Source organism: Gymnogyps californianus, chromosome 2 (assembly GCF_018139145.2).
Source record: "Gymnogyps californianus isolate 813 chromosome 2, ASM1813914v2, whole genome shotgun sequence".
NCBI lineage: Eukaryota > Metazoa > Chordata > Aves > Accipitriformes > Cathartidae > Gymnogyps > Gymnogyps californianus.
Window position 1 is genome coordinate 77,184,793 of NC_059472.1, and position 14,611 is coordinate 77,199,403.

The window sequence follows — 14,611 nt, forward strand, 5'->3', positions numbered from 1 at the left end:
TTATTTTACTGTTGCAATGCACCATTGGTGGGCACAACAAACCCTCTATTACACTTTTTTACAGAAACTAAAAATAGAAATTATAACCTTATCCCAAGACTCCATCAAATAAACATAGCTGAATTCCCGGATAAGGCATGTTCATATGACTGAATAATTTGGAAAAATTCGTAAAATGGTACTTATTTTTTTGGAGAACATCATGCAGCTATTGGTGATTACTGCATTAGGTGTAAAATTTTATAATTGAAATCCTAAGGGTATCAACAATTTGCCTGTTATACATACACAATTTCTTCACACAAGCTTATTCTTTAGTGCTTCTCTACGATGACGGGTGACAGTTTTTCTACTGGTCAGTTTTTAGTATGTTAAGGGAGAAGCCAGCTGCCCGAGCATGCACACACGGATCAGGGAGTCGCACACGCACCACCGGGAACTTTAACTCTGAGGGCCGGAGTCCCTTCGCAGCGGGCGACTCCAGCGAGCCGACGGGTACCCCTTTCGACTGCTCGCACACACGCACTCACCCTCCGGCGCTGCTGCTCGACTCCCCGTTCCCCGAAGCAGCATCTCTCATCAAGGCCTTCAAAATAAAAAGCGTAACTTATTGCATCTATGGTCCACAAATTCAGACAGCTGGAGCGGGCTGCCTCCAGAGAGGGACCCCAAACACTGAAGTCCCTGGGCAATTATACCTCTACACTCTAAATTCCCGCCCCTCACACCATTGTCTGGTCCAATACTAATATTCGGGTCTGGGTCGTCTTCTCTCTCATTGGGTCCTTTTTCTCATCTCTAGGCGGGTTCTTTCTCTTTCCTGTTTTTTTTTAGGCTAGTTGTCACTATGTTTCCTTCTCCTGGCTCAAACTGGCTTGGGGGCTTTCCGAATCTTCTTATTCCTCCAATCAGGGAATAGGTCAACGTTAAACAAAAGCAGTAAGCAAGCTATGAGTTTCTGCTTTATCATGAATGACTACTTTTAAGCAGCTAAACAAAGTCCTTAAAGCCCTCCAAAACAGATTAACAGCTTCTATAACATATATATTCCTGTGCTATTATAGCCTCACAATCTTATCCCATTATTGCCACGTGCTGTTTACGTCTCGTTTGGATGTGGTCCACATACTCATGTAGCTCAGGTTTGCCACCTTCCACAACAAACACTATGAGCTGCAGCTCTGGCATCCCCTGGTACTCTAGCCTAGAAAAGTAGATTTCACCAAAAGCTCTGCTTTCACAGCAAAATTAATGGTCTTAATGTATCTGAACATAATCCACAATACAAACTGTAAGTGAAAACAGATATAAGGTAGTAATTCCCCCCCCCCGCCCCGATACAGCTTGATGTAAGCTTTTTTATATTTGGAAAATTGTGCTGGCTAACCAATAACTGTACATTCAATAACTACATTTAGGTATTCTCGTATCTTTTAGTCTTTTATTTTTGTAAATACAACTTAGTTGAATTGTTGGTTAGAATGAACAGCAAGGATGGACTCAGATGCTGGGTCTAGCAACATCAACAGCAAAACTTCCACGGACTTTCACTGAAAATTTTGAGGGTTCAGATTAGCAATAGGTTTACCTATTTCCAATCAATTTTCATATCAAAGTTCTAAAGAAAGGCACTGTTAAGCCAAATCCTCAAAATATTCTATTCGAAGAAATGTATATTCAATAACACATTTTAAAATCTTCAGCTCTTGGATCCAAAGGTGTACAATGTACCAAGTGCACTCTGAAAAGGAAACTAAAAATTACTGGTTTACTTATGAAAAACTTCACTTTTTGTAGTATTAGCAAAAAATACCATATTGAAATTGCATCCACTTTCTAATGGGCTTTATAATAAATATTTAGTCATTCATAAGATTTCAGGGATATACCCTAATTCAAGTAGATAAAAGAGCAAGTGTTAAAATACCAGTGTATCTAACTTTCTCAAAATATTAAAATAATTTATATACATTGCTATTTCAAAGTACAAACTGTTTTGCTGGTGTGAATAAACATGGAGATCTAGCATATAATATTTTTGTTGCAGTCAAAACTTCAGGATAAATAAAATTTTTATTTAACAGCTGAAAGTGCAGACATCATGTATAGCTTAGTCCACACCACTGTTACCTAATGATTCATCTTCTATATAACAAGACTATAACAGGAAATGTCACCAGGTCTTAATTTAATTATGTGGCTGAACACTATGACTGATCAACTAGTTCTTGTGCAGCAGGCATAGCAATAGAATTGTCCTAGAAAACTGAATATCTGGTCTAAATAGATGTGCTTTTGGGACTAAGAAGCCATCTTCCCAGTGAAGGTTTGACTTTTCACTGCAAGTATCCATACCAGTTCAATTCTTTCTATTTACATTTCAACCCATACCATACAGTTCCCCTTCGCCTTTCTTTAGGGCAGAGGTCATGAGTATAACTGTAGTTAAAGAAAGAAACTTGCTGGTTTGGACACATCGATATTGTGCCTGTGTCTAGTCAAATCAGCAGCTATATGGTAACCCGATTTGACAACAGCAAAGGAGCACTAGCCTGGTGTAGGAGAGAACTTCAGGTTTACTTTATTTTGTTTATTATATTAAGAAAAAGTCTAGGAATACGCACTGACAGCTGTTGCCTGTTCTTTAAAATTTGCTGTAATCAAGCACAATGAAGTTCATCCATATTATAAACCAAATGAATTTCTGAGTCAGGGATGAGTTCAACTATAAAAAGTAATCTAACAAACATGTAAATAGTGCGCTATATAAGCCATATAAGGCTTTACTTTCCCCAATAGTCTTTTAAGTTACTTATTACATCCCTGAAACAGTGGCTTTGACTCATTGCTTGCAAGTGCTGATTCAGGCTGTGATGGCTCTGAATCTGCAATAAAAAAGATTAAAGTTCTTAGGATAACTTCCACCATAAGAATAAAAAGGTCAACTGAAATTTTCAGTTTCTCTCTCACGTCAACATGCATATAAATTCCAGTACTTTTAATTTTTAACTAACAAGATAGACAAGCTACCTACAAAGTTTGCAGTATGATGCAAATCTATAACCCAACACAAATGGGTTATAGATTTACATATGGAATGGGTTATTATCTCCTGTCTGATATGTCTTGGACTTATTCTGTGCAAGAGAGAACAGAGAAAGCTCCATCTCAAAAGGGAGCTGCAAGGTGCTCATGCTGTCAGTTGCTTTGGATGAGCAGACAAAAGTACCCAAGTGGGAAGAAAATACAAGCACTGCCTTCAGTGCATACCTGAAAGAATGAAAAGGACAAGGTCAAAACTGAATCAAGGTACATGTGTGGATGAAACCATACTGTTAAGAGCATTAAAAAAATCTCCTTTTACATTGAGATACAGAATCAATCTCAATCAGAATAGCTATGATTGACGGAGGGCAATACAAGCAAAGCAGGTGTTATGTTATCTAAGAATTTGTGAAAGAAAAGCATCTCAAAAATAAAATACATCTCTATATCAAACTATGCAGCATACTGACTTTTCAGCAGCTTTTTACCATCATTTTGTTCTCTATGCATAAGTGGTGTAATCAAACCAATATCATGATTACTCTGAAAAATCTTCAGCTTTCTTTCTATCCCAAATGTCCCATTAGAGGCCCACTTCACATTACAGAAATCCACTATCACTAAATGAATGAATTTGAGGTTTCAAAAGTCCCAAATCCTGTCATTTTACTCACAGTAATGGAAAAAAATGTCAGTGCACAAGAAAGTTAAATACAATCTGAAGACAAAAGAAGAATATTCAAGGTTTTCTTTCATGCTAAGGAAGAGCACTTTTAGGCTCCACAGTTGAACTGTTAGGTCATTGCGGCTCCCAAGGCAGCATCCTCTGCGTGATCAGAGTTTGGATACTTAAGTTGACTTTGAAGAGTGGCTTCTCAGGTTATGCACCCTCTTTCAGGTCCAGACTGAGATCTGGCTTCATCCCTTAGTTTTATAGCAGTTTTTCTTCTGAACAATAACACACAACTTCTAGTCTTCTGTTTGCCTGTTTTCTTCTGATATGCACCTGGAGGAAGAGGTTCTGCACACACACACACACACACAAAATATTACTGTAGATATATTAATGGAAGACACAAAGATTAATTCAGGAAGCGCTGAAGTGTCACAAACCAAATTAACTGGCCTTTAAGACTTTCACACATTGATATATCAAGGTCAAGGGATTCATGGCAATCCCCAGTGTATACACAAGCATTTGCTGATACAAATAAAAAAAAAAATTCTGGAGCTTGCAATGTCTATGTTCAATAGCATTTTAAAAGGTTGCTATAGAAAACTGATATACCCACCATGGTTACCAAGCCACTGTAAAAAGCCTAAGCAAAAGGTCTTTCACAGAAGTAAGACCTTTAACCTTCCGCCCTTTTACCTTCATATCTAAGTGTTTTCAAGTGATGTCTTTCATAGCTATTACCATTGTGCATGACAAAGTACGGTCTGAAATCGTAGGTAAACATTGGATAAATTTTTTTTCTCTCTAATAACACTGTTGCAACGCCACTGTCTTCAACGATGAGCATATATTTTGACAAATTTTTATGAACAGTGATCTCTTTGTTAAACACAAGTATTGATGACATTTGTCACAGAAGTTCTCAGAAGAATACTAGGGGCCAAAGACTATTCACAACAAATAGGCAACGAATATTTTATGGTCTGCTTAAACTTAGGCAGGAGGATGGCTGTGTCTCTGCAGCATTTTACAAAAATGTGTGTCGTGGTTTAACCCCAGCCGGCAGCTAAGCACCACGCAGCCGCTCGCTCACTGCCCCCCCACCCCTGGGATGGGGGAGAGAATCAGGAAAAAAAAAACTCATGAGTTGAGATAAAGACAGTTTAATAGGACAGAAAGGAATGAAAAACAATGATAATGATAATCATAATATGACAATAGTAATACTAAAAGAATTAAACTATACAAAGCAAGTGGTGCACAATGCAATTGCTCACCACTCGTTGACCGATGCCCAGTTAGTTCCCGAGCCGCGATCCCCCCTCCCAGCCAGCTCCCCCAGTTTATATACTGGGCATGATGTCATATGGTATGGACTAGCTCTTTGGCCAGTTTGGGTCAGCTGTCCTGGCGGTGTCCCCTCCCAGCTTCTTGTGCCCCTCCAGCCTTCTTGCTGGCTGGGCATGAGAAACTGAAAAATCCTTGACTTAGTATAAACACTACTTAGCAACAACTAAAACCATCATTGTGTTATCAACATTCTTTTCCTACTAAATCCAAAACACAGCACTATACCAGCTACTAGAAAGAAAATTAACTCTGTCCTAGCCGAAACCAGGACAATGTGTCACACAGAAGCCCTTGGATCGCAACAGAGCATATTTCTGCAATTGTAAAGATGATGAAAAAATCCATGAAAGCCCCTGCCTTCGCTAACTACAAACAGGAGGACTCTTTTCTTTAGCTGGTCATAGGGTACTGTAAGCTAAGTATAGTAATTCAGTAAATCTCACCATATTCAAAGAGAGCCACACAAATTATTCAGGCTACCCTCTGCTGTTACCTTGAGATCCCAGCTCACTTTAAAAGAAACAGCTTTCAGTAATTTTACCTTTGGACTGCTCACTATTTTCTGACGTTTCTTGAATCTTTTTCTCCCATCCAGTACACTGCTGAAACCAGTCAGCCCCATAACCATTGCTAATTAATTTGCTAAAGTTTAATGCTTCACTTTTTCTCTGGGCAGGCCTGTAAATCCAAATATATTAAGGACAACAATAGCATAAGTAAACAAAAATGGGGGTTAGCTGGGAAAATTTTATTTTGCACAGAAAGGGCAATAGGTTTATAACATAATTTATTTTTACAAATTAAACATATATTCTACATGTAATCATCTAAGAAAAAAACAAAAACAAACCAAAAAAAACCAAAGCACACCACTATGCCTGATTCAGTGATGTGTAATTTTACATGAGAAGAGCCATCCATTTTATTGGAATTTTACATGTATAATACTTACACAGTTCAGGTCTTAGAGACGAAAAAGCGAAAAAGTGAAATCACACAAAGAATGTGTAAGTAAAAAAGGCTAACAATACTCATTCTGTGCTGCACAAAGGTGAAATTTTGTCACAGATTTGCTCTTAAATTCATTAGACAGTTTAATCACTTATTTTGCATCATTAACATATTTCTAAAACATACTGGGATTACTGATGACTGTAATAAATTTTTAAGACAAAGTACACAGAAACAATTCAGTTGTGCACACAGCTGATGATGTGATTACATCACATCACAGGTGATGTAATAATTTGTTTAAGACTATTATCTTCCAGGTGTTCATTACAGTATTTTTGCTGTACCTGACCTTATATAGGCTACAGTTTATGTGTTTTCTTAAAATGGTAGTCCTACTTATGTCTCTGTAACCAATGCTTACAGAACTAACAATGTACATTATCATTTGCATCTGTTCACTGGTATTGAGAAAAAACCCAGACAATTTAGAATAGAGTAAAAGTGTGCTGCATGAAGACAGGCAACTGTATGCTTAGTTTTCTTAAAGAAAAGTTATATTGAATAGCTTTCCTATACGAGTTAAAGTGCTATTATTTTAGTTGTTTGTAAAACTATTTTAGTATCACACATGATAGCAAGTTTAGTAGCAGTAAGGATCCACAAAGCCCATACACATATCCACTAATCTCTGCAGTTTCACAAGGAGTAATATTACTTGCATGCACGAATAGTTGCAGGCTTAGCAGTTTAATGAATTTCATAAGCGTACTACTTACATAGGTGGGAAGGAAAGCTTATTTTTCCCACTAAATTCCTTGTTTGTAGAAACATTTGGCATTCTGCTTGGGTATTGAGGGTTTATAGCTGGGAGCTTTACCTGTGTTAGAGAAATCTTAACTTAATAAAAGGAACTATGATAAAAATAACCAAGAAGATTATATGATAATATAACCTTCCAAAGTGAAGGTTATATTAAAGGCCCTAAATGTCTTCAAATTTCACTATCTTATCTATATTATTTCTCTAAGTAAGAGTAGAGGAGTATAAACTAATAGCAAAAGATAAAGCAGCACCTTAGTTATTCTAGATGAGATCAGCTGTTTGTTCAGTATGTCAGTAATGCAAAATGTGCTCTCCACAAGCTTTTCCCTCACACTACACTTCTACCTAAAGTTAAGCGTCAAATTCAAACTTACCCATTGCAACCTCTCATCTTGGCTCATTTCTCTGTATGCAGTGTATGAAAACATTCCAGTCTTACTAAAGTCAGTGGGACCAGAAATTCATTTCCAGTTTAATTACTACTTTTTTTTTTTTTTTTAATAAAAAGCATAAAACATCCCATATAATAAGAAAACAGTTGTGGTACATTAATTAGAGGTTTGAAATTCGAACAAATACAGATATATTGGGGGAAGCCTACAACAGAAAAGTGTATTTTACTTTTATCATCTTTCACTTGCTAATGACAGGTAAGGAAACTCAGTGTTGACTGAAAGACAGAAAGATAAGATGACACCTAGAAAGCCAGTGAAATGACATCACAAACTCTAGGACTGAAAGTTGGAAAACTGAAAAGTAACGGAGAAACATTAGCAACACATATCAAAGCTGTTTATTATAACTTCGATCAAAATCAACAGCTGCTGAAGGGTCAACTTAGTTCCCTCTCAAATAAAAGCATTAAATTAAACATCCCCAACAACTCCCAGATATTTTTCACTAATAGCTGCTAAGAAATTCTGAGGTTAAAGAAAAAATGTCTTTAAAGCCTATTTACAGCTTCCTTCATTGCATGAAGAAAAGAGGGGAGAAAAAAAAGTCCTGAAGATAGCACAAAGTTTTCAAAGCTTATTAACAAAGTTTTTGTGTTATACTAATATATCCTTTTAATTAGAACCTACATATTATTTGACCACTTTCTCTTTTAAACATGCAACGCAGGAGAGCGCTCCATAGGATAAGAGATGTTACTTGCAGGTTATTTAAAAAAAATCAGGACAGGGTAACTAGAAGTGAAATGTATTGCTCTGTAAATTTAAAAGTGCATTAAGGATAAAGATACTTTCTACCTATGTGGACATACCTACTGCAATACAGTTAACAGAGCAAAAAATTATGAACAGAATGCAAAGATTAGATGCATCAGCAGCAGTTGCACTTGGATTGCAGACACAAGACAACTGCCATGAAAACATCCATGAGCAGAAGATTCCAAAATAGATGTAAACACACCATGGATTTCTCAAGGAGCCCGTGCACATTTAGCATGGAAAGGGCAAAGAAAGGTATAATGGCATTTGAATACATCTAATCAGTGAACTAATTAACAAGCCACTAAAAGAAGCAGACCTGAATGTTCAGAGAGTGTAAGTTTTCTTATTTTCTGGGAGAAAGTGAAGCCTATGACAGACAGTTCTACTGATTCTGAAACAGGACGTCAATGCAAACCGACATGTTAAGTCAGTGCTGAAATCCCTACAGACTTCAGTGGAGTCAGAGTTTCACCAGAAGAAAAGTTCCAGAATCTGGTAAAGAATAAGTGGATGGGCTACTAGATTTCAGCCTGACTGATGTTATGTTGAAGCTTAGAGAGATGAAAAACTGGGACACTTGTCAAAGAAGAAGAGATGATACTAGCAAGAGCATGCAGTGATGTCGGAGGCAGTGCTGTCAGATGAAGAGGGCAGTCTGTTGTCCAACGTGGAGGTTAAAAAACACGTTAGGTCCTTAGAAGTGCTTTTCAAATCCGTTAACACTGTTCTCTGCTGAAGCAGCCTATTTGTGCTTTACATTTCAAAAATGCTATCCTATTGTGCAAAAAATGATAGTAGTGTCTTCTGTCTATCATTAAACTGTACCATTTCAGATCTGACATACCGTGGAAGTTTCAGATCCAGGACACAGTTACCTACAGTTACAACTGACAAAAACAATTTAATTAGACAAGTAGAAACCATCAAACTCGGGTAACGTTTGTAACATACTGAAGGCATGATGGCACACAGGGCAATACAGAAAAACAACTTGATTTGATAGGGAGGATATACAAATAGCAGATGGAAAGAGATGAGACTCTCCTCTTGGCCTGAAGAGAAGCACTAGAAAAGGAAGTCTAGTAATTAAAGAGTTAATTAAAGGGCAGGGGAGCGGGGAAGCCTAGAGAGATTTTGTCTAGAGATAGACAAAGGCCCAACTGTCAAAACTAAAGTCGAGGAAAAAAAGGGGAAAGGAAAGGCAATGAGAAAAGACTTGAAGGCTGCTAGCAAGCCTCGCACATTGTTTTAAATGTTGTCTTTCTTTTCTTGGTATTAAATGAGACAGGCTAGCATAACTTGCAGGTATCAAAACATTCCCTAATGTTCAAATCAGCTAATGAGTGACAAAAGGAGCAAGGGAACAGATCAGAATTTGGTTTTGGAGGGCACCTGCTGTCCTGTCCGGTGCTATTGTTACTTTGCTGGGCAAATTCAGCATGAAAAGCAGACCCTTGTGCCACTACACCCCAATGGTTATAGCTGAGGAGGCATTTTCACTTTGACAAGCCTCTATTTAACAGCCGTCAACTTTCCCAGATAAAGCAAACTATGTAAGACATTTTTTACATGTTCTCAGTTGAAAGTGTTTTCTCCCTTTGTGAAGAGATGGCAATGACATACTCTAAAAATTACTACCTACATTTATTATACATACAAATTTATTAGTCTCAGATTCAAGAAACATGAAATGTGATATGTGTTGTGCCTGGCTGGTATATGAAGAATAACAGATACCTGCTGCCAGCATGGAAAGCTAAAAGCCTGTGGATGAAATCCTCGCTCCCCTGCGATCAAGGCAAAAATTCTAGATTACATTTCAAATCTCTCTCTGAGGTAAAATCCTGACCTCAGATGAGTAATCCTTTTGCTACAGCACATACATACATATGTATGTATGCATATATACACATACATTTCAGGCAAGTGCCTGAAAGACATGACTTCAGACACGAAGTAGTAATCTTCCTGGTGCTGCAGGAAGATTGCCTAATGCTGATGCTAACCCTGATACCAGCTCCAGCTGATCTCCCACCCATACACAGGCCTGCCTCTTTCTTAAAGTCATAGCATTTTCAACCCAACCCGGCTGGTCCATGACGCATAGGCGAAAGGATGCTTCCACCTGGACTAGTAGTCCATCACTTTGCCATGAGCACAAAGGCTAAATCCTTCATGCACCAACATGTCTTTGCTGCTTTGCAAAATTCCCAGAAGAACGAGAATTATCCCCATGATTAAGGCTTTAGGGAGGAACTACACGATCCATCCCAAGGCATGGAGAACCATGTAATGGTCCCCCTGATCTCCGGTCCTCCTCTACGCAGTGACAACCATAATATGAGGAACGGTGGAGATTCTAATACTTCAGAACAAACTGGCATAAAGGCTTAAAGCTCCAGAGCAAGGGCCCACTTGGGAACAATGTTTTCCAAACTGAGTCGAAGAGATACCTTTAGAGGTTAAAATGTTTTTGCACTTGTCCCTAAGGACGCCCTTTGGGATTTATCTCCACGATTGCATCACACATCTCTCTTCTGAACTGCTTAGTCAGACTGGACTGAAAAATGTTTTCAATATGTTCAGTCTCAATACTTGAGGTAGTTTGCTGCTGCAGTATCATCACGTAGTCAAACAAATAAATTGAATATTCCTTAGAAATTTGCCTGTGGTGTTTTGGAATACATCTCTTCTTACATTTCAACATAGAAGATGTACGTTGAGAAAACTAAAATCAAGACTGGTAGGGCTAGTTCCATTGTCTCACTTGAAGACTCTTCAGGAAGGTACTCTTAAAGCACAGGATAGAAACCTCCTATAAGAGGAGATACAAGAAATAGCTATGAAAGAAGCACCATGTGATGTTTCAAGATGAGATGCTTTTCAGGGTACAAGAAAAGTACTGTGAAGGACAACCATTTCCAAGATGGTGGTGTGGAGGTAGACCTAAAGCTAGAGACACAGAATCTGCCTTCTCAGGCACCTAATTTTAAAGAAAAAGATTTGGAAGATTTAGTACCTTAGACAAAACTCAACTTCAGCTTCCAGAAGAGCACTGTAAATTATATATCAGGGCCTCAGCAGATTTGGAATCTGAGCTGAATATATAACATATATTCACTTTGTATTTGGTGATAAATAAAACACATGGGAACTTTTATTCACATGAGTGAATGAAACTGGGTCTTGATCGAACTCCACCCAAACAGAAATGAACCTCAGTCTCACTTTACCAGTCACCACATGGACTTGAATTACACTTACTGTTATCAAAATTAAGTTTGACTCTTAGAGCACTGAAGATAATTGGTTCATAAGTAAGGGAGCGAGGGACAGCACTTCCTCTCCGTTCTAGTTCGATCCTTTAAGAGGCTCCGTGACAGGCTAAGTTTCTATTTTCAGTGCCTTAAATCTCTGATTGAAAAAAAGCTTCACCTACAAGCATCAGGCAAATTATACTTTAAGCATACGTTGCTTTTTTGCTTGTTTCCACAGATTAAGTAAACAATCCCAAGCGTATTCAGAAATGAGGTGTTCCCATTTACACAAGCCATCATTCTGAATTTGCACTAGTTACTCATCTCAGCAAAGGCAAAGGACTTCTTTTCCTAAAATGGCCAACATCGGCCCCTCTGTTCAAGAAAGGAGGTATTGGTGTTCAAGAACATCAAATGCCTTTCCATGCGTGCTCCAAAGACCAATGGTAAATGAGGCAACCAAGATTACGGTGAGTATTAAAAAAACATAGGGCTTCAGCATCTAAAATGGGCAGGGGTGGGGAGGATGAGAGAGGGAGGATGGGAGAGAGGTTTCCAGGACAAAATGCCAAAGTCATCACAGAAGGGTTTGTTCTGGGCATAGCTTGTGCTATACTTATTTTGTCTTGGATACAGCTTGCGTTCAAAAACAGCTAGGGCAGTATCTTTGGGGACTCTTGCATTTTAAACTAAAACAAACCCCTTTTTCGGAAGTCTTCTGTTCCTTCCTCCTTCTTCTTTCTTCCTCCCCCAAGATCACTAAACAAGAATTCTCTTCACCAAGAGTGAATTGCAGGGGAAATAAAGCATAAGACAATAGAAACTAACTACTGGCTTTCATTCACGCTTAAGTATACGCACCACATAATGTGATTGGAAACTGCATTTCTGGTTCTTATGCTACGCCTGCAGCACTTAAGAGAAACACGGCTTTCTTCTCCCTCGCTAACTGCAATATAAAAATTGCTTCTGGAATACAGAAACCTAGGTGGACTACAGCTTCCCTTCTATAAGAACCCAGAGGCCCAGCTAGAAGTGTCTTCAGAAGCGCTACAAAGCATCATCACAGAGTGCCTCTCCATCAGTCTCTTTAGGGACTCTCTTGCATTTTAAACTAAAACAAACCCTTTTTCGGAGCAGGCTTCTGTTCCTTCCCCCTGCTCCTTCTTTTTTCCTCCCCCAAGATCACAAAACAAGAATTCTGTTTGCCAAGAGCAGTGAATTGCATGGGAAGCAAAGCCTAGGAAGATAGAAAGCAACTACTGGCTTTCATCCACACTTAAATATACGCATCACATCACGTGATTGGAAACTGCATTTCTGGTTCCTATGCTATGCCTGCAGCACTTAAAGAAAAGAGAGATCTCACTTGCTAACTGCAATACCAAAACCACAGAAGCTCGGGTGGACTACAGCTTCCCTTCAGTAAGAACCCACAGGCCCAGCTACAAGCATCTTCCCAAGTGCTACAAACAAAGCGTCATCCCAGAGTGCCTCTCCATCCTACCTTCTTTTTCTCTGCATTTTCCTTGTCCTCAGCATCCCGGTGCCAAAACTTTTGCACAGCCAAATCAAAAGGCCTTCTCTCTTCTCGGCTCGTGACTATTACCACGACGGTCACTAGCCTTAAACTCTCTGTGAATCATCTGTTCTGGTAGAGAGGAAAGAGAGTTCCTGCAGGCAAAGATGTAACGCTTGTTTGTGCCAGGGATACATATCTTGCACTTTAGTACAAAAGCATTCTGAAAGACACCAATGTTCCCTCTGTTGGCAGTGGATTTGACTTGTGTTCCTGACAAGATGAGGTTTCCTTTGGAAACCTGGGCAGCTCCTCACCAGTGGTCTGCTTTAGGAAAAGGAGCACAAGATCCTCTGAGGGGTGCATAAGTTTTCTAGTAGAACAAAAGGGGCTTATTTATTCCTGATGAAGTGTATGCTCCAAGCCTTTCCAGAGCTTCCTAGAATAGCGAGGAGCAGTTTCCATCTTGCAGAGCGGTGTGTGCTGTCTCTTGGCAGATCAGGCTTCAGGGGTGCAGTGCAGGGCCTAGCCACCGGGGTGTTTCTTTGGAGTTTCCCTAGGCTTACCAGCATGCATTTACAGTCAGCCCTCCCTCCCTCCCTCCCTCTTTACCCAGCCTGCATTTGCCTGCATTTATGCCAAGGAAAGGGCCAGTGACAAGCCGGCTGCTACAGAAATGCTGCTAGAGGGTAGAGACAGACAACCTCCCCTGCACTGCAGGCTCCTGAACTCTTAGAATGATGACTCAAAATGCGCAATCACTCACGGATAAGATGAGGGCTCTCAACCTGCAGGAGTTTCCGTGGGCGGTGTCCCGACCCACGGGGAGAGTCCCCAACTGCAGACCCAGTGTTCCGAGGAGGACTGGCTCAATTTGCCCTCCGGCAGGGCTCCATTTATACCCTAGGTCAGATTGGGGCTCATGGTCATACATGGTCAGTGGTCTGGAAACTTCTCTTAACCGAGGGGTTTCACTGGTTGAGGTGTTTTTGGCAGGCGTGGGTAGCTGGGGTACACGACTTGGGGCACTCTGTGTATGTGACTCCAGTCACACGCGGCTGGCCCACTCAAACCCCAAACCGCGGCTTCTAGTGTAACTGTTTCCTTCCAGCGCTCAAGAAGTTTCGGCCTTTATGGGGGCGGGTGCACCTGCCACAACACCTCGTGTTTTGCTTTTTTCCCGGAACAAATGACTCACAGAGTTGGCAAAAGCATGCTACCTTATCCCCAAAAGGACAAAAGGAAGCCTGTCCAATCACAGATGAAACGCCAGACCTAGACTGTACAAAGAAATGGCTCTGCCAGCGTGGGTGCTGTGTTGGATGAGAGCCAGGTTTAAGACATGACACACGCGCATCCCCCTGCATGCCATGGGGGAGTGTCGCTGCCCTGGGAACACAGCGTGCCTAGCGGGAGCTGCAGGGCCCCTCAATGGCCATTCAGAGGCAGCTTCAGCCAGAGTTTCCCTCTAGGAAAGGTGTCTTGAGTTCGGCAGGCCATACTGAACTTTAAGTTACCGTATCTTGAGTGGCGAGGCCATCTTACGCAGTTCTGGGCACCTGTCCTGGGCTTGCCTGGGACAGGGTTAATTTTCACAAGAAGCTGGGAGGGGGCACGGCCAGAATGGCTGACCCAAACTAGCCAAGGGGATATTCAATACCATACTGACTGTCATGCTCAGTATATAACTGGGGGAGGTGGCCGGGTGGAGCACTGTGGTGGCTCCAGAATGAGCTCAGCATAGTGTTCCGGGTGGTGAGCAATTGCATTGTGC

At 40.2% G+C, this 14,611-nt stretch overlaps 1 protein-coding gene across 1 annotated transcript; it reads right to left on the reverse strand.

Moving 5' to 3' along the window:
• Nucleotides 1-410: 410 nt before the first annotated feature.
• C2H7orf57 (chromosome 2 C7orf57 homolog) lies at nt 411-14,377 on the reverse strand. The gene is given in 7 exon segments (XM_050890880.1): nt 411-586; nt 2,820-2,885; nt 5,613-5,749; nt 6,802-6,902; nt 12,826-12,909; nt 12,911-12,992; nt 14,355-14,377. Coding segments are annotated over 7 exon segments (669 nt in total).
• Between the last annotated feature and the right edge of the window lie 234 nt (nt 14,378-14,611).